Here is a 21,837-nt window from a genome sequence, read left to right on the forward strand (position 1 = left end):
TCTCACTGTCGCGTGGTACAGGCAGTAATCCCGAGATTACTACCTTTGCGGTCCTTCTTCTTAACTGCCTTCCTAACTCCCTATACTCTCGTTTCAGGACCTCTTCCCCTTTCCTACCTATGTCATTGGTACCTACATGTACCACGACCTCTGGCTCCTCACCCTCCCACTTCAGGATATCTTGGACGCGATCAGAAACGTCCCGGACCCTGGCACCAATCTTTTTATTAATCTTAATAACATGAACAAAATGCAATTGATATATTAATAAAGGGATTACAAACATACAAATTCCCATTGCACATGAAAGAATACATAAGCAATGATTACAGTATAAATGAGTTTTCCCAAAACATGAACCATACAGTATATGTATGAACAAGGTAAATCTAGGTATTTCAAAATATATGATATAAAAAAAAGAAAAAAGAGAAAAAAAAGTTTGCAAAATTAGCTTAACTACTAATCTAATAGCTAATAAAGAAGAAAAAAGAAGCAAAAAAAGAAAAAAAAGAAAAACTAGAAAAAGAAAAAAAAGGGCTGTTTATAATATCTCACAAGAATACATAATCATCAGTGTCGTCAACTCCGATCCTCTCAACATAAATAAGATTAAAGCTGGAAAATCAAATAAGCTTGGAACAGGGTCATATTACATCATATGAAAATATTGAATAAATGGTCTCCATATCTTTTCAAATTTAATAGAAGTATCGAATACACCACTTCTAATTTTTTCTAAATTTAAACATAACATAGTTTGAGACAACCAATGAAATACAGTGGGAGGATTAATTTCCTTCCAATTCAACAAAATAGATCTTCTAGCCATCAGAGTGAGAAATGCAATCATTCGACAGGCGGAAGAAGATAAATGAAATGAGTCCATCATTGGTAAACCAAAAATTGCGGTAATAGGATGGGGTTGTAAATCGATGTTCAATACCGCAGAGATAATATCAAAAATATCTTTCCAATATTTTTTCAAAAGCGGACATGACCAAAACATATGAGTTAAAGACACGGTTTCAAACTGACATCTATCACAAATAGGATTTATACAAGAATAAAACTGAGCTAATTTATCCTTGGACATATGTACGACCTTAAATTGTATTAATGAATGTTTGGCACATATAGATGATGTATTAACTAATTGAAGAATTCTATCCCAATTTTCAATAGGAATAAGATTAAGCCCTCTTTCCCAATCATTTTTTGTCTTATAAAGGGGCTCTGAACAAATCTTCATAATTATATTATAAAGTTTTGATATAAGCCCTTTTTGAAAAGGGTTTAATTCAAACAAACTCTCCAAAATATCTGAAGACACAAAATTTGGAAACGTAGGAAGTACCGTACTTAAAAAATGCCTAATCTGTAAATATCTAAAAAAATGAAATCTAGGCAAATTATATTTATTAGATAATTGCTCAAAAGACATAAAACAATTGTCCAAAAATAAATCAGAAAATCTTAGTAATCCCTTAGTTTTCCAAGCCAAAAAAGCTTGGTCTATAATTGAAGGGTGGAAAAAGCAATTAGATACAATAGGCATATTTAAAACGAATTGAGTCAACCCGAAACATTTCCGAAATTGAAACCATATATGTAAAGTATGTTTAACTATCGGGTTGTCAATTCGTTTCGGCAATTTAGAAAGAGCAAAAGGGAGAGAAGTCCCTAAAATAGAACCCAGAGCATAACCTGGTACCGATTTAATTTCCAAACTCACCCAATGAGGGCCAAAAGATCCATCTCAGTCTTTCAACCAACATAACAAATATCTAATATTAACTGCCCAATAATAAAATCTGAAATTAGGTAATGCCAACCCACCTTCCTTCTTAGTCTTCTGTAAGTATATTTTACCTAACCTGGGATTTTTATTCTGCCATATATATGAGGAAATTTTTGAATCAACATTAGTAAAAGAAGATTTCGGAATAAAAGTTGGTACCGCTTGAAAAATATATAAAAACTTAGGTAAAATAACCATCTTAATAGCATTAATCCTACCTATCAGAGATAAAGATAATGGCGACCACTTAGTAAACAAGCATTTAATCTGATCAATTAAGGGTAAAAAATTAAACCTAAATAATTCTTTATGGTTTTTTGTGATTTTAATCCCTAAGTAAATAAAAGAGTCATTAACTAATTTAAAAGGTCAGTTTCCATAAATTGGGACCAGGCAAGGTCTGATCCACTGAATATTTCCAGCACTTCCTTTTGGTTTCAGTAACAGTTCCAGTTTGCACAGTTTTAAATGTTCTTTTGTTTTCAGTCTCATTAACTGCTCTAATTACAGTAAGTCTATTAATAAGGCAGCTCTAAACCTACCTCTGGTCATTCCTTCCAGAATGTCTCTGCAAATTATATTTGACTCTTTCCACTGACAATGCTTGATCTGCCAGCATGTAACTGTTTAATGCAAGATCATCATTTAAAAGAAAAAGAAGACAACACAAATCTAGATAAGAATGAGGCAGTTACAAACTCACATTGTTGATTGCTGGATTTTCTTTGTTCATGAGCAGTTGTTGCTGTGTCATGTGCATTTGGAGTAGATTCTGAAACAATCCATTCCCCAAAGCAGCATTCTAGGTAGGAAATTAATTTGTTATAATGTAGGTTGTACAAGCAAGTTGATCAATTACTGACACAAAAATTATCTTCCCAAGTTAATTTTTTTTTAAAAAAATCTGTGTTGCAAAGAATTAAAAGAATATTTTATTTTTTGCCAGATATCAAGAAGAGTAGAAAAAATTACTTTCACAGATAACCAGAGTTGTAGGTTTGGACAGCACTAGTCGAAAGCCAAAACTGTTCAATCAATAGATCTCTCAAAACAACACTGCTCTTTTTACTTATTTAGTTTTTTATTTAATGATACAGTTTGGAGTAGGTTTTTCCAGCCCTTTGAACCACACTGCCCAGTGACCCCAACAAACTGATTAGCCATAACCTAAACACGGGACAATTCATAATGAATGACCAATTAACCTACCCAGTGAGTCTTTGGACTTTGGGAGGAAACTGAAGGACTCGGACAGAACTCAAGCTTGCCACTGGAAGGACGTACAGAGACGCTTCACAGAATGGTGCCGGAATTGAACTCCGAACTCCAGAACTCTCTGAACTGTAATAGCTTCATACTAACCACTATGCTACTGTGGTGCCCACTTTCTGTCAGTGAAGCTTATGGAACAGTCTAAAGCAAGAGCCAACATTGCAAAATTCCATTCAGGGAAGAAATTTTAGTTTTGAAGAGAGAACATTGCATAATCAAGTATCTTTAGAATTGGGAAGAGAATAGGCTATTGGATTCCTTTGATAAACAAAACAATTCTTTGACTTTCATAAATGTTTAATACAAATTTCACTTGTCCTTCAGTAAAGCAAAACCAACTAATGGAGAAATGAGAGGGCAGTGTAAGTATAGAGAGAACAGGGCCCCTCAGACAACAAAACGGAAAGCTGTATGGAGCTATGGCAGGTAAGTGAGGTCCTCAATGAATACTTCTCTGCTTTTACTGTGGAGCAGGAGATCAAGACTTTAGAACTTAAGGAGGCTAATGGGATGTCTTAGGATAGTCTGTATTGCAGTGGAGGTGGTCCTGGAAGGTCTTAACATATATGTGAGCTCCAGAGGCTGATTAGGTATATCCAAGAAACTAGAGAAGAAACTATGGGAGCCCTGGCTGAGATACATACATTACCATTAATGTTGGGTGAAGTGCCAGAAGGCTGGAAGGTGACTAATGTGCATTTATTTGAGAAAGGTTGAAAATAATCTGGGACTGATACACCAAATAAACTGACATCTGTGGTATATAGGTTACTAAGAGGGTTTCTGTGGAATAAGATACACATGCATTTGTGAAGATGGTGGTTGATTAGGGATAGAGAGCACAGCTTTGTGTATGGGAAATTAGTCCCACAATTTTGAGTTTTTGTTTGAAGAAGTAACCAAGAAAGTTGATGGTGGTAGATTGTAAAGGTAGTATATACAGTGCCTTGTAAAGGTATTCATTTCCCAACCCTTTGTTCACATAAATGAGTATTACAATAAGGGATTTTAATCAATTTAACTGAAAATTTTTATTTGTGACTCTCATGCTCCTTTTTACAGCGTATAGCCCCCAAAAAATGGAAAATTGTAAAACATGAAAAACTAATAATTCAAAACCTGAAATGTCAGCAATTCAAAAATATTCATTTCCCCTTTGCTCAATATTCAGATAAATCACCTCTCACAGTGATTACAGCCAGCAGCCTTTTTGAATAAGTCTCCGTAAGTCTTGCACAATGTGATGGAGCAAGATTTGCCCATTCCTCCTTGCAAAATTGCTCAAGCTGTGCCAGATTAGTTGGGGAATGGCGGTGGACAGAAATCTTGAAGTCTTGCCGGAAATGTTCAATCAGGTTAAGGTCAAGACTCTGACTGGGCCACTTAAGGACATCAATCTTCTTCATTTGAAACTATTCTGTGAGTGCTCTGGCAGTGTACTTTGGGTCATTGTCCTGCTGAAAGACAAACTTCCTCCCCCAGTTTAAGCTTTCTGCCAGAGGTGAGCAGGTTTTAATTCAGAATCTCTCTGTATTTAACAACATTCATCTTCATATCAATCCTGACCCAACTGGCCTCCTGACCTCCTGCTGAAAAACAGCCCCACAGCATGATGCTACCTCCACCATACTTTACAGTAGAGATGATGTTACCTGGCTGATGCACATTATTAGATTTACACCACACGTACCATTTAATGTTGAGGCCAAAAAGTTTCACTTTAGTCTCATCTGACCACAAGCCATTCTTCCACATCTTTACAATATCTTTTAAGTGACACTTTGCAAAGTCTTTCTAGGCAAATATATGTCATTTTTAAAGCCAGAGCTTCTTCCTTGCCACTCTTCCATAAATACCCTTTTTGTGCAAGGTCTTGGAAGTTGTGGAGACACGAACTTCATCTCCAGTTGCAGCCACTGATTTCTACAACTCACTCAGGGTGACTGTTGGTATCACAGTAGCCTCTCTTATCAGTACCATTTTTTGCAGGCAACTAAGATTAGAGGGACAGTCTGACCTACACAGTGTGGCTATAGTTTCATATTGTTGCCAATTTTTCAAAATGGACTATACTGAACTCCAAGATATATTCAGTGCTTTCAAGATGGTCTTGTATTCTTCCCCAGATTTGTGCTTCTCTATTATCATTTTCCTGACTTGTCTTGAATGCAATTTTGTCTTCAAGTTTGGTTTGGTCTGTGAAATATCTACCATACTGGTAGACATTACAGAGGGAGGGGGTATATATTCTTGCAAATTCATTGAAAACAGATGATCCTCCGATTTTTTACAGTACATCAAACTGGGTGAGTCTGTAAAGTAATACAGTACATTGCACCTGTGAAAAGTTAGCATAGTAATTACAAAGGAGTTGAAGACACTTTCAGCCTCATAATTGTGGTTTTTATTGTTTAGTAAATTATTCAGAGGTTTTGAAGTTACTTTGATTTGATATCATGCACAATGATCAAAAATCCTACTTTAAATTTATATTTAAATCTATTTTTAGAAAAAGAGACAGTAAACTGCCAAAGTATTTGTGGGGGCTAAATACTTTTTCAAGGCACTACAGACTTCATTAAGGTCATTGATAGGGTTCTACATGGCAGAGGCTGCTGTGGAATCTAGGAAAAGGCAGTTAGCTAAAAACACAAGTGGCTTGATGGTAAGAAGCAGAGGATAATGAGGTTGTTTTTCCAGATTAGGGACCCATGACTAGTGGTGTTCTCTAAGTGTTGGTGATAAGTCCATTACTATTTGTCATTTATATCAATTATATAAGACAGCAGCTATACTTCATTAGGAGTTTGAAAAGATTTGGCATGTCAACAAATACACTCAAAAACTTCTATAGATGTACTGTGATGAACATTGTTACAGGCTGCATCACTATCTGGTATGGCGGGGGGGGGGGGGGGGCTACTGCATAGGACCAAACGAAGCTGCAGAGGGTTGTAAATTTAGTCGTCTCTATCTTGGGTACTAGCCTACAAAGTACCCAGGACATCTTTAGGGAGTGGTGTCTCATAAAGGCAGTGCCCATTATTAAGGACCTCCAGTACCCAGGGCATGCCCTTTTCTCACTATTGCCATCAGGTATGAGATACAGAAGCCTGAAGGCATACACTCAGCCACTCAGGGACAGCTTCTTCCCCTCTGCCATCTGATTCCTAAATGGACATTAAACTCTTGGACACTACCTCATTTTTTAATATATAGTATTTCTGTTTTTTTGTACAATTTTTAATCTATTCAATTTACATATCCTGTTAATGATTTAGTTATTTTATTATTATATTTTGGTTTTTTTTCTTCTATATCATGTATTGCATTGTACTGCTGCTGCTAGGTTAACACATTTCACGTCTCATGCCAGTAATAATAAACCTGATTCTGATTTGGATGAGAACAAACAAGGTAAAGTCAGCAAGTTTGCAAGTAACACTAAAACAGGTGGTGTTATCATCAGTGAAGATGGTTACAACAAAACAGAGGGATATTGTTCAGTTCAGCAAGTGGGCCAAGGAATGGAAACTGAATTCAGATAAGTGTGAGCTGTTACACTTTGGGATCATAAATGAGGGTAGGACTTTCATAATTAACTGTAGTGCCATTATGTGTGTTTTATAAGAGGTACCAAGGAATTGGCATTGCAAATAGACAGGGTGGTGAAGATGTTTTTTGGCATGCTGGCCTTCAGTCAGGACAACGAGTACAGAGTTGGGATGATGTACAAGATGTTTGTCCAACTACATTTGGGATACTATGTTGTGTTTAGTTTTTGTTATCCTACTGTAGGAAAGATGACATTAAGCTAGAAAGTCTGCAGAGGAGAGGATAGTACAAAGAGTTATATAGCGAGCTTTAGCAGGGTGGAACTTTTTCCTCAGAGTGCAGAAATGAAGGGTGATCTTATAGTGGTATATGAAGCATAGATAGCTTTTTACTTATTTATTGGAATGTGCTTGAGAAAGAATGATTTCAAAACAGCTACCTGTTGTGCTTGATTTATTTGAAGCAGGGCTGCAGTCAGTATAGGATTTGGCAAAACTGGTAGGTCACGGGTAGTCCCCAGCATACCTTAAGGGAACAAACCAGATTTGAGAGCGTGAAGAAATATTTTGCTTCCACAAATGTTCATTTTAATTTTCTAAAATTCAGGTAATAACAAGGAAAATTACTCAAAATTAGTCACACAAACATTGGAACTGCTCCATATACCTTTTTTGCATGTGACATATTTTGCTCATGCTTACTGTCACAAGTCTAATTCACTATTTATCCGATGCCGAGAAGTGTCCAAGAGCAAAATCAGGGATTCATTAAACATAAAACACCTCACTTCATTTTATTTGCAAAAACCTACAGGCCTAACTGTTAACATTGTCTTTAGATTAGAAGGCTGCACAGCACTAATTAACTAACCTGAGCATATGATTCAATTTTACACAAATTTTAAATGCTGAGTAATATTAATGTTTATTACACCAACACTCAATCTGCCTCTGAGTATACACAAAAGACTCTATAGCAATAAATGAAAATAATCAAGAGAATACTGAAGCTCAGGATGCCCTAAGCTTCTGGCTTGAAACTTCAGCATCAGCCAAACATGGATTATAGTTCAAACAAAGATCTGCCAAAAGTTATTGTGCTACCTGTTGAACTTGAACTTGCCTTGCAGGTAGGAAGACTGTTTAGAACTCTTACCCACCCACTGTCCCTCAGCCCCTCCTCATGCACTAACCGGTAAAAGCAATCCAAACATTACAGAAATTGCAACAGAATTCATGACTTCACTGATATTCAACAATTCAAGCTTAACTATCTAAACATAGTCCAAATGTATACAGTTGTAAAAACTTCCATGTGTTGCAATTCTTTTTCCTCAGTTTTGCACTAGCAAAACATCTAATAGATAATAAATGCTCATTCCATTCACCTGAAGATCTAACAATTTCTCCAGCACAGATGCTGGTTAACCTAAAAAAGTATTTCTGGCATTTTCTATTTTAATACAAAAGTAGTTACAAGATTTGCACACATCTTGGCACTAATATTGGACTGGTAATCTTAAGAAAAGGTTTAGATAATGCTAAGGAAGGTGGTTTGAATTCCATCCAATACCTCTCACACTGTTAGTTTAAAGCCTTCAAGCCACCTAACTCATCTAGACATTCATCCTGGTTCAATTTAAGTGGAATCCATCCCAAAAAGATTGCTCCTGCCAGCATATCATGAGACTGAAATTGGAAATGAAATTCCTTCCTTCTGTGTTACTCTGAACCATACAATTAACACTGATCTTCTCAACCCTGTATCAGTTTACAAATGGCTCCAGTAAGGATTGTAATTCTCTGAAGAATCTCAATCTTTTGGGTATCAATTGGATTATTTTCTCCCTGAACTACTGTATAAAAATTGTATCCTCTTCGTTTTGTCATTATAAGCTCTTGATCACTTCCTAGGGAAAGTCCTCAATCTCAGCTTCTACAAAAGCAACACAGGCTTTACCATTAAGTTAGACCTAAAGAGAAATACATCAATCATTATACTTTCTCTTAACATTACTATGTTTCTTTTTTACTCTTCTCATTGGAATGGTCTGTTGTACCATGTTGTGATAGTTAGATTGCCCACTCTTCCAACAATTTTTGTTCACATCTATACAAGCAGAAAATCCCTGGAACAAATACAATAAGGAAACATCTGAAGACTCCTGAACCATTACCTGCTAGGTACCCATATATGCTTGATAAAAACAAATCTTAAAATGTTACATATATTTCTTTGGAAAGAGCTGCAAAGTAACTCACTTTTTTTGCCAGCACGCCCATTGAAGTAAGGTCTCAGGAGCAACTGCAAAACAGGATTACCCAGGGCGTTTATGAACTGCAAAGGGTTGGGTGCAGGAAGGAGGCCTTTACTGTTGTTTAACAACTTAAAAGGAAATTTAATTTAGTTAGACATCCAACTACTGCAAAACCATATATGTAGGAATTTATATAACAGCAAATGTGTTATAAAGGAAAATCATTTACAGAAATAATTTAAAAACCATGAAAAAACAATGAAAATTTAATGAGAATGATAATATTTGCAGTGAAGTGAAACATTCATAATTTGATTCAAAATATTTTTTATTCGTGGAATTATTGAGACACTTACATTCAGTTGAGACTGCCACCTGCATTTTTCCCAGATCCAAATGTACTTTTTACGGCTCTATGAATCCAGTTTCATAGGAGACTTTTCTGCATGGTTGTTCATTGAGTAATCCATGAGAACTGAATACACTTCAAGGACTGAACCCAAGACCTACCCTCAGAAATTGCCTGCTGGCTTTTCACACTTAAAGGATTTTGATCATAAAAGAAGTGGTGGTGTGGGAAATCTAGCAGGCTGTTAAAGAATTCAAGTTTTGATTATACAATTCCTTTGTTGTCCTTTAAAATTTGAAACATAATGCTATTGCTCCCAAATAGAGCCATGTATATCAAAGAAAACTGGGCTTGCAACTCTAAATGTCTTTATATAATGCAGAAAACCAACCCAAGTCTCAAGCCTCATTATCAGTAATATTGCTCATCATTGAACTAAAAATAAAGTGAGGGCCACAATCTATTAAGTACAATTCTTCTTTTCCAAGAGGTTTAAAGATTCTTACTCACCGGCCTTTGAGCAGCAATAAGTGCTGCTAGCATACTGCGCCCTGGAAGCCCTGGAGCACAAAATGAAACATTGACATGGCTACCCCGAATAAGCATTCCATTAGTGGATCGTTGAACTAATTCAGTTTGATCAGCAGTCTGGTACTCCACCACTGCAAAGGACGGTTGGCTACCTGAGCCCTGGGCAAGCTGACAAATAAATGGAAGAAAAACAAGCATATTAAAAAAAACACTTGAACACCTCTAGCTAGCCACTCAAGGAAATATGTGGTGGATAGTTGAAGGAATTTCACTGGGAGTATGCTTTCTCAACCTTTTTAAACTGAATTTGGTCAAGTTAGAATAAAGGGCTGGAGAAGAAATGGCTTTTTGAAGGAACAAGAAATAATACAATAAAAGGTGCAATTTTTTAATAAGTACAGTGGATTCTGGTTAATAGGGCCATGAGTTAATCAGGACAGCTGTTTATTTGGGACAAAAACATAGAAACATAGAAAACCTACAGGCCCTTTGGCCCACAAAGCTGTGCTAAACATGTACTTTAGAAATTACCTCAGGTTACACATAGCCCTCTATTTTTCAAAGCTCCATGTACCTATCCAGGAGTTTCTTAAAAGACCCTATTGTATCCGCCTCCACACCATTGCCAGCAGCCCATTCCATGCACTCACCTCTCTCAGTATAAAAAAAAACTTACCCCTGACAGCTCCTCTGTACCTATTTCCAAGCACCTTAAAACTGTGCACTCTCGAGTTAGCCATTTCAGCCCTGCGAAAAAGCCTCTGACTATCCACATCATCAATGCCACTCATCATCATATATACCTCTACCAGGTCACCTCTCATCCTCCTTTGCTCCAAGGAGAAAAGGCCGAGTTCATTCAACCTATTCTCAAAAGGCATGCTCCCCAATCCAGGCAACATCCTTGTAAATCACCTCTGCACCTTTTCTATAGTCTCCACATCCTTCCTGTGGTGAGGTGACCAGAACTGAGCACAGTACTCCAAGTGGGGTCTGACCAGGGTCCTATATAGCTGTAACATTACCTCTCGGCTCTTGAATTCAATCCCATGGTTGATGAAAGCCAATGCACCATATGCCTTCTTAACCACACAGTCAACCTGCACAGCAGCTTTGAGTGGCCTATGGACTCGGACCCCAAGATCTCTCTGATCCTTCACACTGTCAAGAGTCTTACCATTAATACTACATTCTGCCATCATATTTGACCTACCAAAATGAACCACTTCATACTTATCTGGATTGAACTCCATCTGCCACTTCTCAGCCCAGATTTGCATCCTAACGATGTCCCGCTGTAACCTCTGACAGCCCTCCACACTATCCACAAACCCCCTGACTTTTGTGTCATCAGCAAATTTACGAACCCATCCCTCCACTTCCTCATCCAGGTCATTTATAAAAATCACTAAGGGGTCCCAGAACAGATCCCTGAGGCATATTACTGGTCACCGACCTCCATGCAGAATATGACCTGTCTACACCCTTTGCCTTCTGTGGGCAAGCCAGTTTTGGATCCACAAGGCAAGGTCCCCTTGGATCCCATGCCTCCTTACTTTCTCAATAAGTCTTGCATGGGGTACCTTCATCATCGTGTTTAGACACATCCTCAAAAACTTCAATCAATCTCTTAAGGCATGACCTGCCTTTTACAAAGCCATGCTACCAACCACTGAAGTAAGATTCACTGGTTTATAATTTCCTGGGCTATCTCTACTCCCTTTCTTGAATAAAGGAAGAACATCTGCAACCCTCCAATCCTCCATAACCTCTCCCATCCCCGTTGATGATACAAAGATTATTGCCAGAGGCTCAGCAATCTCTTCCCTCGCTTCCCACAGTAGCCTGGGGTATATCTTGTCTGGTCCCAGTGACTCATTCAACTTGATGCTTTCTAAAAGCTCCAACACATCCTCTTTCTTAATGTTTATATGCTCAAGCTTTTCAGTCCACTGTAAGTCATCCCTACAGTTGCCAAGGTCCTTTTCCATAGTGAATACTGTAGCAAAGTATTCATTAAGTACCTCTGCTACCTCCTCCGGTTCCAGACACACTTTTCCACTGTCACACTTGATTGGTCCTATTCTCCCATGTCTTATCCTCTTGCTCTTCATATACTTGTAGAATGCCTTGGAGTTTTCCTTAATCCTGCTCACCAAGGCCTTCTCATGCAACCTTCTAGCCCTCCTAATTTCATTCTTAAGCTCCTTCCTGCTAGCCTTATAATTTTCTAGATCTCTATCATTACCTAGTTTTTTGAACCTTTTGTAAGCTTTTCTTTTCTTCTCAACTAGATTTTCAATTGCCTTTGTACACCACGGTTCTTGTACCCTACCATCCTTTCCCTACCTCACTGGAATGTACCCATGCAGAACACCACGCAAATTTCCCCTAAACATTTGCCACATTTCTGCTGTACCTTTCTGAGACCATCTGTTCCCAATTTATGCTTACAAATTCCTGTCTGATAGCCTCATATTTCCCCTTACTCCAATTAAACACTTTCCTAACTTGTCTGTTCCTATCCCTCTCCAATGCTAAGGTAAAGGAGATAGAATTGTGATCACTATCTCCAAAATGCTCTCCCACTGAGAAACCTGACACCTGACCAGGTTCATTTCCCAATACCAGATCAAGTGCAGCCTCTCTTCTTGTAGACTTATCTACATACTGTGTCAGGAAACCTTCCTGAACACACCTAACAAACTCCACCCCATCTAAACCCCTTGCTCTAGGGAAATGCCAATCAATATTGGGGAAATTAAAATCTCCCATCACGACAACCACTATTGCACCGTTCCAGAATCTATAAGGCTGTCTCCTTTTTAAATTCTTCCCGCCAGTCTAACGCACTGACGTCCACTGCCTGCGTAGTCGTGCCTCATCAACTCTTAAAGAACAAAAACTAATCGAGAAATTAGCTGGGATTCCCTTCGGCTATTCAGGACACTATACTGCTCAAGTGGAATAGGAGACCATTGCCAAACTGCTTCAGTCATGTGCACTTGCATGGCCATTAGACACCATGGAGAAAACAGTTTTTAAATAGCATCAGATGCAACTAATTGTGTTCAAAAGGCAGTGATTTTTGTCACTGATAGTTGCTGAGAAATAAGCAGCAAGACAATCCAGAACTGTTTTGCTCACTGAAGTTTCAAGAATTCCAGATTGGAATGGTTGCGAATGTAAATGAAATGATTTCTCTACTTCAGGTTAGGAACTATGAAGAATTTGAAGGGATCAACAGTCATCTTGAATATTACAATGAAAATAAAGATTTGGAAGATGTAAACATTGAAAGCATTGTATGAAGACAGTCCATTATTTACACTAGGAGTCTGTGCTGATTTTGTTCATTCACAGTCAATCAAAAGAACATGGCAGTATACACTGGATTAATTCCTCTGCTGATAACTATTACAAACTAATACATAATTTTATAGTACTGTAGTAGTATTGATAGAGTTCTAATTTGTTCTGTACTTCATTTAAATACATAATTTGTTACTCAATTAAATAGCAATTTGTCTTTTTTAAAAATATACCATTTTTACCATTTCCATGAAACTTTGGCTAATTGGGGCTAAAATGCACTGGTCCCAGAATGTCTCAATTAAATGGAATCCACTTATTGAAAACCCAATGAAATGGCCATTGACAACTTTGAACTGTTTTACTCAATATACAGTGTAACACTGAAGCAATAAAAACAAAAACTCAGTTTGTGAGATATCTAAAACCAGCAGATTTTCCAAAGTAAATTACCAGGAATATGAAACAGAGGTGTTTTCTAAAGATTTGGCAAAATATTTAAAAGATAGCTTCATAAAAATACTACAATTTTAATATTATACATCACGCAGAGACAAGAGATGCAGATGTAGTTAATTTTGAGCAACACACTCAAAATGCTAGAGGAATTCAACAGGTCAGGCAGCAACTGTGGAGGGAAATGAACAATCTATGCTTTGAGCCAAGATCCTTGATCAGACTGGAAAAGAAAAGGCAAAAGATAGAATAAAAAGTGGGAGAAGCACAAGCTTGCAGGGAATAGGAGAGTCCATGTGAGAGGAGAAAGGGAAGGAGGAACAGTCCTTCCAGGTGAAATGGCACTTCACCAGCAAGCCTGTCAGTGTAACTTATTTAATCTAGTGCTACCTGTATGGCCTCCTCTACATTGCTGAGACCTGATGCAGATTAGGAGATAGCTTTGTCAAACCAATTGCTCCATCTACCTCAAGAGCCAGGATCTCCTAAAGCTCAGCTACTTCAATTTCACCTCCCATTCCCACAATGACATATCTGTCCACAGCCTCCTTACTGCCATGATGAAGCCAGAAGCAGGTTATTAGAACATAGAACATTATAAGATTACAGCATGTCACACACACATCCTTCAGCCCAAGATGTGCTGACTTTTTAAACCTACTCGTAGATCAACCTAACTACATAGCTCTTCACTTTTTCTATCATCCATATTTATCTGAGAGTTCTTAAATATTCCTAATGTATCTGCCTCTACTACCACCCTGGCAGCACATTCCTTGCACTCACCACTCTGTATAAAATAACTTACCTCTGATAGCCACCCCCCCCCCACTATATTTTCCTCCAGTCTCTTTAAAATTATGCCCCTCTTCCTTTGCTCTAAATAGAAAAGCACTACCCTTTTAAGACATACTCTCTATTCCAGATAGCATCCTGGTATATCTCCTCTGCACCCTCTTCAAAGCTCCCACGTCTTTCCTATAATGAGGTGACCAGAACTGATCACAATATTCCAAGTGTCATCTACCCAGGATTTTATAAGAGCAGCAACATTACCTCACAGCTCCTGAACTCAATCCCCCGACTACTGCTGGAAAAAATATGCCTTCTTAACCATCCTATCAATTTGCCCAGAACTACTGAGGGATCTATGGACATAATCCCCAAGATCCCTCTGTTCCTCCACACTGCTAAGACGTATGCCATTAACCCAAAGTTCTGCCTTCAAATTTGACCTTCTAAAGTGAATCACTTCACACTTTTCTGGATTGAACTCCATCTGCCACTTCTTAGCCCAACTCTGCATCCTCTCAATGCCCCATTGTAACTCGTGGCAACCTTTTATACCATTCACAACTCCAACCCTCATGTCATCATCAAACTTAATAACCCAGCCTTCCACTTCCTCTTCGAAGCAATCCCAGAACAGATCCCTGCAGAACACCAGTGGTCACCAACCTCCAGGCAGAATACACTCCATCTATGACCACCCTTTGCTTTCTAAGGGCAAGCCAATTCTAAATCTACACAGTCAAGTTTTCCTAGATTTTATACCTCCTGACTTTCTGTGTGAGCCTACCATGAGGAACTCTATCAAATGCCTAGCTAAATTTTGCCCCATCAACTGCCTCTCATTTCTCACAGTCTGTCTACACCTTGCATCTGTAGTATTGAGCAAAAGTCTTCGGCACCTATGTACAACTAAAGTTCTTAAGACTTTTGCACAGTACTGTACTTGTTCATGTGGAGCGGAGAGCAAGTTTGTGAATCTGGCTGGAGCAAGTTTGTGAATCTGGCTGGAGCAAGTTTGTGAATCTGGCTGGAGCAAGTTTGTGAATCTGGCTGGAGCAAGTTTGTCAATCTGGCTGGAGCAAGTTTGTCAATCTGGCTGGAGCAAGTTTGTCAATCTGGCTGGAGCAAGTTTGTCAATCTGGCTGGAGCAAGTTTGTCAATCTGGCTGGAGCAAGTTTGTCAATCTGGCTGGAGCAAGTTTGTGAATCTGGCTGGAGCAAGTTTGTGAATCTGGCTGGAGCAAGTTTGTGAATCTGGCTGGAGCAAGTTTGTGAATCTGGCTGGAGCAAGTTTGTGAATCTGGCTGGAGCAAGTTTGTGAATCTGGCTGGAGCAAGTTTGTCAATCTGGCTGGAGCAAGTTTGTCAATCTGGCTGGAGCAAGTTTGTCAATCTGGCTGGAGCAAGTTTGTGAATCTGGCTGGAGCAAGTTTGTGAATCTGGCTGGAGCAAGTTTGTGAATGACAAAGGTGAAGCATTGAGGGGTGTGGGACAGGTGCCAGGGGCAGAGGGGTTGTGTGTGCATACAACCCAGCCTTGAAACACCAAGCAAGGTCATTTGATTCAAAACAATTGGTTTACTGATCATTATAGAATGTCTCTCTGGTGCTTCCCTCTCCCTTCCTCTATTCCCAACAATGATTCCCCTCACCTTGCCCTCTTCTCACTCGGTCCATACTAGAGACTAAATATCAGAATCAGGTTCATCATTACTTACATGTCATAAATCTTTTTTTATGCCAGCAGTCAGTGTAATACATAAAATGACTACATTACTGTGCAAAAGTCTTGGGCACCCTAGTTATATATATAACTAGGGTGCCTAAGACTTTGCACAGTACTGTACCTGTAAACCAACTGTCTCATTTACAGCACTATCACTCTGGTTCCCAAACCCCTGCCAATTCAGTTTAAATCCTCCCTAACAGCTCTAGCAAATCTGCCCGCAAGGATATTGGTCTCCCTCATGTTCAAATGCAAAACATCCTTTTTGTACAGGTCATACCTTCACCAAAAGAGATCCAAATAATACAAATCTGAAATCCTGTCCCCTGTACCAATTCCTCAATCACACATTCATCTGCCAAATCACCTTATTCTTCTCCCACTAGTGCATGGCAGAGAGAGCAATCAAGGAGTTACTACCCTTGAGGTTCTGCTTTTCAGGTTCCCATCTAGCTTCCTATATAATCTCTTCAGGATCTCATCCCTTTTCCTACTTATGTTGTTGGTACCAATATGTACCATGACTTCTGACAGCTCACCCTCCCTTTAGAACTCCTCCTCTGCCCAGACACCCAGCTACCTGCCTTCTGCAACTTAGGAATGCCTAACCCCCACTCTCCCCCCTCCACATAGTTCTTAACTGTCACCTTTTCATTCTCTCTATGAGCCGTAGGTCATCCAGCAACAGCTACAGCTATTACCTCCAAGCATCTTACATCATCCCCTTTCATCCCTCCTCCCCCACCCACCATTCCTCTCCCATCTGGACTCACCTATAGTATTACTTGCAAGCTTGTCCTCCTTCCCTTCCCCCTATCTTTGTTTGTAGCTTCTACCTTCTCCTTTCCAGTCCTGATCAAGTATCCCTGCCTAAAATGTTGCCTTTTCATTTCCCTCCTCAGACGCTGCCTAACCTGCTGAGTTCCTACAGCATTTTGTCTCTTGATCATGCATCACACAAGCAGCCAAGAGGGCTCAGTTACTTCAGATAACATAAATAATCCATTTAAAAATACTAAGCTGTCCAGACGAGAAAGATGGCTGTTTCAATTCCAAATTCTAAATAAGACAAAAATCATGTTCAAGTCAATATTTAGTGTTCCATGCTGGAATTAGGTGGGGTTGCACTATGTTTTAACAAAATCTAAATAGCTTTATTGTGAATCACAATACTATCAGGTACAATGAAAAGCTACTGCCACTTAAAAAATCTTCAGCATAAGTGTATCAGTAACGAAAGATAGATTTTTTTAAAAATCATTTATCCTAACTACATTAATCTAAGTTACTCTTTATTTAAATATTCTTCATACTCTCCAATTTTAGCAATAAGTTGTGGAAATGAGTGAAGTGGCAGGAGGTAGTCAAAAAAGTATGGAGAGCATATTTTGAGTGAATACAAATGAAAGATCTGCAAACACTTATTTCAGATACCTTTCTGGGAGAACTTCAAAGGCTTGATCCAAATCTTCACAAGAATAGAAAGCACTGCATTTAGAGTGGAATTCAATATAATCGTAATGGTCAAGAAAGAAGGAAAACTCAGGAAGCATTTGGAAACACTGGGAACAACATTGACGACACAACACTAAAAAAGCAATGGGTAATATTTAACAAAATCCGTAACTTATAGTACTTAAAGGCAAAAAAAACCTTACAGTAAAAATGATTCAGGCAAAAAGAGCAGGAAACATTAGGATTAAGCAAATTTCAGAGTGCAGCAAATGAGAACCAAGAAACTGCTATTTGTGTCATAAAAAAAGCTGCAAAAGCATATTCCACATACCTGACAGAAAACTGGTTTAAACATCTGAGAGAAGAGTTGTGTTAGTTCCTCTGCATCTTTGTACACATGGGGAATTTTACCAATGCAAAGGCACTTTGAATGAAGGAAATCAGGTGACAGATGATCAACATCTGTCCAGTGCACATACAGGATGCAAGATCCCAGCTGTTTACCCATAAGTTCAGATTTAGCTCGAGCAGCAGAGTCCTTCTTCATGTATTCCACAAAACCATAGCCTTTAGAATGCCCAGTAGTCTCACTATAAACAAGGAAGCATCGCTCCATATTTCCATAGCGGTGGACCAACTCCTCAAACTGTTGCTCTGTATAAGAATGCGGTAGCTGAGTAATGCAAAGCAAGCTATCTGTTGGTTGTAGCTGAACAGATATCTCCCTTCCCTGGAAATTGGACTTATGAAATTTGTGAATGGCATCTTGTGCTTGCTCTCCATTCAGCAAAGTAACAAAAGCTGAAAAAGAGAATCCCAGTAAATTAGGAAATAAAGAAATGAATGTTTTTTTTTTAAATGTGTGTTTTTTCATCAACGGTACAAACCATCCCTGGGATACAAAAGTCCAAATTATGGACAACTCTGCATACGAACAAGCGCTGTATTATCAAAATTCAAAAAGCCAATATCCGTGCATAATTTTGTTCTTATAGAAGGCAGAGTTCCTTTCCTCTTTCTCTACTCTTAGTAATTGTTTTTTTCTCCCCCACACCCATCTTATGTCCTCTTGATGGCATTTATTACAATACTGTGCAGCTGTGGTTTTCAAAACAAGAATTGTGGAGTGTTTTGATTTATGAACAAACTCAACAATGAATGTCTGCAAACATAACCAGTTGTTTAGCCAGTATCAGGTTCTATTAACTTTTCTTTACTCAGATCAAGAAAATAATTTGTTCTCCAACAGTTATTCCTAACTACTTAATTATTTACTTACATGCCAACTTTAGATAAATCTGTTGTCTTTGATGAACAAGATTTAGTTTAATAAAACAGTAACTCCCAAGTAGTGAGTCATAAAATGACTAGCATCTATTATAATCAGCAAAAGTGAAAGTTGAATGAAAGATACTTCTCACAATTTCTGCAATGGAAACTACATATTAGCATCTATTGGTTATTTTGTTAGCTTCACACAGTTAAAACTGGCTGCTATGTCCCACCAGTCTAACAAGTTTAAAGATAATATAAAGACACAAGAGACTGCTGATGTTGAAATGTGGAGCAACAAACAACGTGCAATAGGAACTCAGTGGGTTACACAGCATCTACAGCTGAATCAAAGAATCAAAGATGGTGAAGAATCAGCATACAGGAGGGAGAATGAAAATCTAGTTGAATGGTGTCACATTCTCACTCAACATCAAAGAGCTAATTACTAATTCAAACAACTGACTATTTACTACAGGAGGAGAAACAAGTGATCCATGAGTCAAGATCAGAGGTGGAAAGAGTCAGTAACTTTAAATTCCATGGTGATATAATTTCAGAGGATCTGTCCTGGACGCAGCACGAAACTGCCATTACAAAGAAAGCATGGCAGAGCCTCTACTTTCCTATAAATTTGTCCTATAAATCAGCATGTAATTTAAAATGCTGACAAACTTTTATAGATGCACAGTGGAGAGTATCCTGATGGGCTGCATCATGGCCTGGTATGGAAACACCAGTGCCCAAGAATGGAAAAGTCTACAAAAAAACTACCAGGTAAACAATAGTTGTTGTTGACTGCAGATCATGGCATCTCTTTGGGTGCCTTACTTTTACTTGATGGGTGGTGGGCACTGATGCTTTGTGCTGAAATGGGCAGAAGGGGGAGGGGGAAGTTGATGCTTTCTGCTGCTTGTGCAGGGGAGGGGGAGAGGGGGCTTTAGGATTCTAATGTTTTTCTGTCATTCATTCTTTTGGGGTTCTTCTGTTTCTTGTGGATGTCTGCAAAGACAAGTATTTCAAGTTCTATACTGTATACTGTATCCTAAGGTTGTCAAGCAGAGGAGTGGTAGTGGGGACAAGCTCCCACTACCTAAATGTGCTCCTCACGGCATGCGCCTCAAATAGTCAAGTCCAACTCCTGGCCTTTTTGTGTTGCTTAGCCTCTAAGCTCAGCAGAACTGTTTCTACTGACAGGAGAAGGGGCGAAGGTGGATCCTGGCACCTTAAAACCAGTGCTTCGGGTAGATGGAGCTCATCAGCCTGGGAAGGCAGTCCATTGAAGAGAGGGAAAACTCTGATTTCAAACCTTCACTGCCTTGTGGCCATAACCACTCATGGGAAAGGCTTCAGGAGTAAGCCCTGAGGACAAATTGGGAGCTGGAGTCCCTAAGGCAGTCCGACGTTGCCTTCAACCTTATTCTGGCAACTCCTGCAACGACACCGGTGCCAATTTGTATTGGCCCTTGCCCTTCCCTCAGACAACATTGGTGGCGTGGAGAGGGGAGACTTGTATGGGCAACTGCCGGTCTTCCATAAAACCTTGCCCAGGCCTATGCCCTGGAAACCTTTCAGGCACAGATCCATGGTCTCATGAAACTAACGGATGCCACCATTGTATACATTTTTTGATAATAAACAGAACCATTGAAACTATGGAACTCAATAGCTAATACTATAAGAGGTGCAGACTCATTTGATACTTAAATGCCAGCTCAAAACCTATTTATTTAACTTTGCTTTTAACTAACATCTGTCTTTATTTTTCATGTTTGCATGTTATCCCATGTAACGCAGTTTGATCTACATCATTTATACGAAAAGTGCTCTACGAATAAATTATTATTATCGACAAGGAGCATTGCCACAAGAAAGCAGCATCCACCATGCTCTTTTTTCGCTGCTGCCATCATGAAGGAGGTACAGAGACTTAGATCTTACATCACCAGGATCAGGAACCGTTAATACCTTTCAACCATCAGGCTTTACTCACCTCAATCATGAACTGATTTCACAACGTATGGACTCACTTTCAAGGACTTTACAACTCATGTTCTCAGTATTATTTATGTATTATTATTGGTTTTTTTCATATTTGCAGTTTGTTTTCTTTTGCACATTGGTTGTTAGTATGTTTGTGTGTAATTTTTCATTGATTCTATTGTATTTCTTTGTTCTACTGTGAATGCCTGCAAGAAAATTAATTTCAGGGTAGTATGTGGTGACATATACATACTCTGATAATGAATTTACTTTGAACTGGTTAATTACTAATCATCACATGAAATTCAACATGCCCTAGATTAATAATTACAAGTGTCCCATTAAAAAAGTGCATATAAAACTTTAAAGAGCAATTACAAGTTTCACAATTTAAATAGATTTGTTCAAATTACATAAAATCTAAATGGATATCTGAAAGTATGTTGAAAATAAAGTGATTTTTTTTTTAAATCCTGAAAATTTAAGCCATTGTACTTGTTATCAAGGTTACAGGAGCCCCAACATTCTAGACCATTTATTGGTTGACCTCACCTTTTATGCTTTGCAATGCTGCACCATTTGGGGCTTTTAGCTTACACAGCACTGCCTAGTGTAAACAGAAACCACAAAAGATCAGCACGCATGCACTCTGATAAAGATATTCAGAAATAAGTCAGTATTGTCCAAAAGAAATTGCTGACCAGTCAAGTTCAAAACAACACTTCAGTCACATGCACTAGTTTTATATAGAAAACACAAGCATAATGGGAAATGTAACTGGTGGTGGGGATGGGTGTGTGTGGGGCAGGTAAAAGTTCTTTCATGAGGAATGCATTTTAAAGTATACTAACAGTATTACTGCATTGTTGTATGATGTTTCATTGCAAATGAAGAAACTACTTCTCTACTAATAGGTGGGGAGAATGTTCAAAATATTGAGATCCTGACTTGAAAATGAAATTCTGCACTTCCTCCAATTATAAGATCACGCAAATATATATAGCATGAGTACACTATTTGGACTTTCACGTCTGCTCTGCTATTCAATAAGATTATTGTGATGCAACCTCAGTTTTATA

At 38.5% G+C, this 21,837-nt stretch overlaps 1 protein-coding gene across 6 annotated transcripts in view; it reads right to left on the reverse strand.

Moving 5' to 3' along the window:
- raver2 (ribonucleoprotein, PTB-binding 2) overlaps positions 1-21,837 on the reverse strand; it is a 130,162-nt gene that overhangs the window by 70,235 nt on the left and 38,090 nt on the right. For 4 of the 6 annotated variants that reach the window (XM_073063197.1, XM_073063193.1, XM_073063192.1 and 1 more), the window contains exons 3-7: positions 17,835-18,304; positions 9,745-9,933; positions 8,890-9,013; positions 7,068-7,153; positions 2,505-2,603 (exon numbers count right to left, since the gene is read on the reverse strand). In XM_073063197.1, coding sequence (XP_072919298.1) covers positions 2,505-2,603; positions 7,068-7,153; positions 8,890-9,013; positions 9,745-9,933; positions 17,835-18,304 — 968 coding nt within the window. The remainder of the gene's footprint in view (positions 1-2,504; positions 2,604-7,067; positions 7,154-8,889; positions 9,014-9,744; positions 9,934-17,834; positions 18,305-21,837) is intronic. The other 2 variants (XM_073063195.1, XM_073063194.1) reach the window with 2 other exon arrangements.

This window comes from Hemitrygon akajei, chromosome 12 (genome assembly GCF_048418815.1).
Source record: "Hemitrygon akajei chromosome 12, sHemAka1.3, whole genome shotgun sequence".
Lineage (NCBI taxonomy): Eukaryota > Metazoa > Chordata > Chondrichthyes > Myliobatiformes > Dasyatidae > Hemitrygon > Hemitrygon akajei.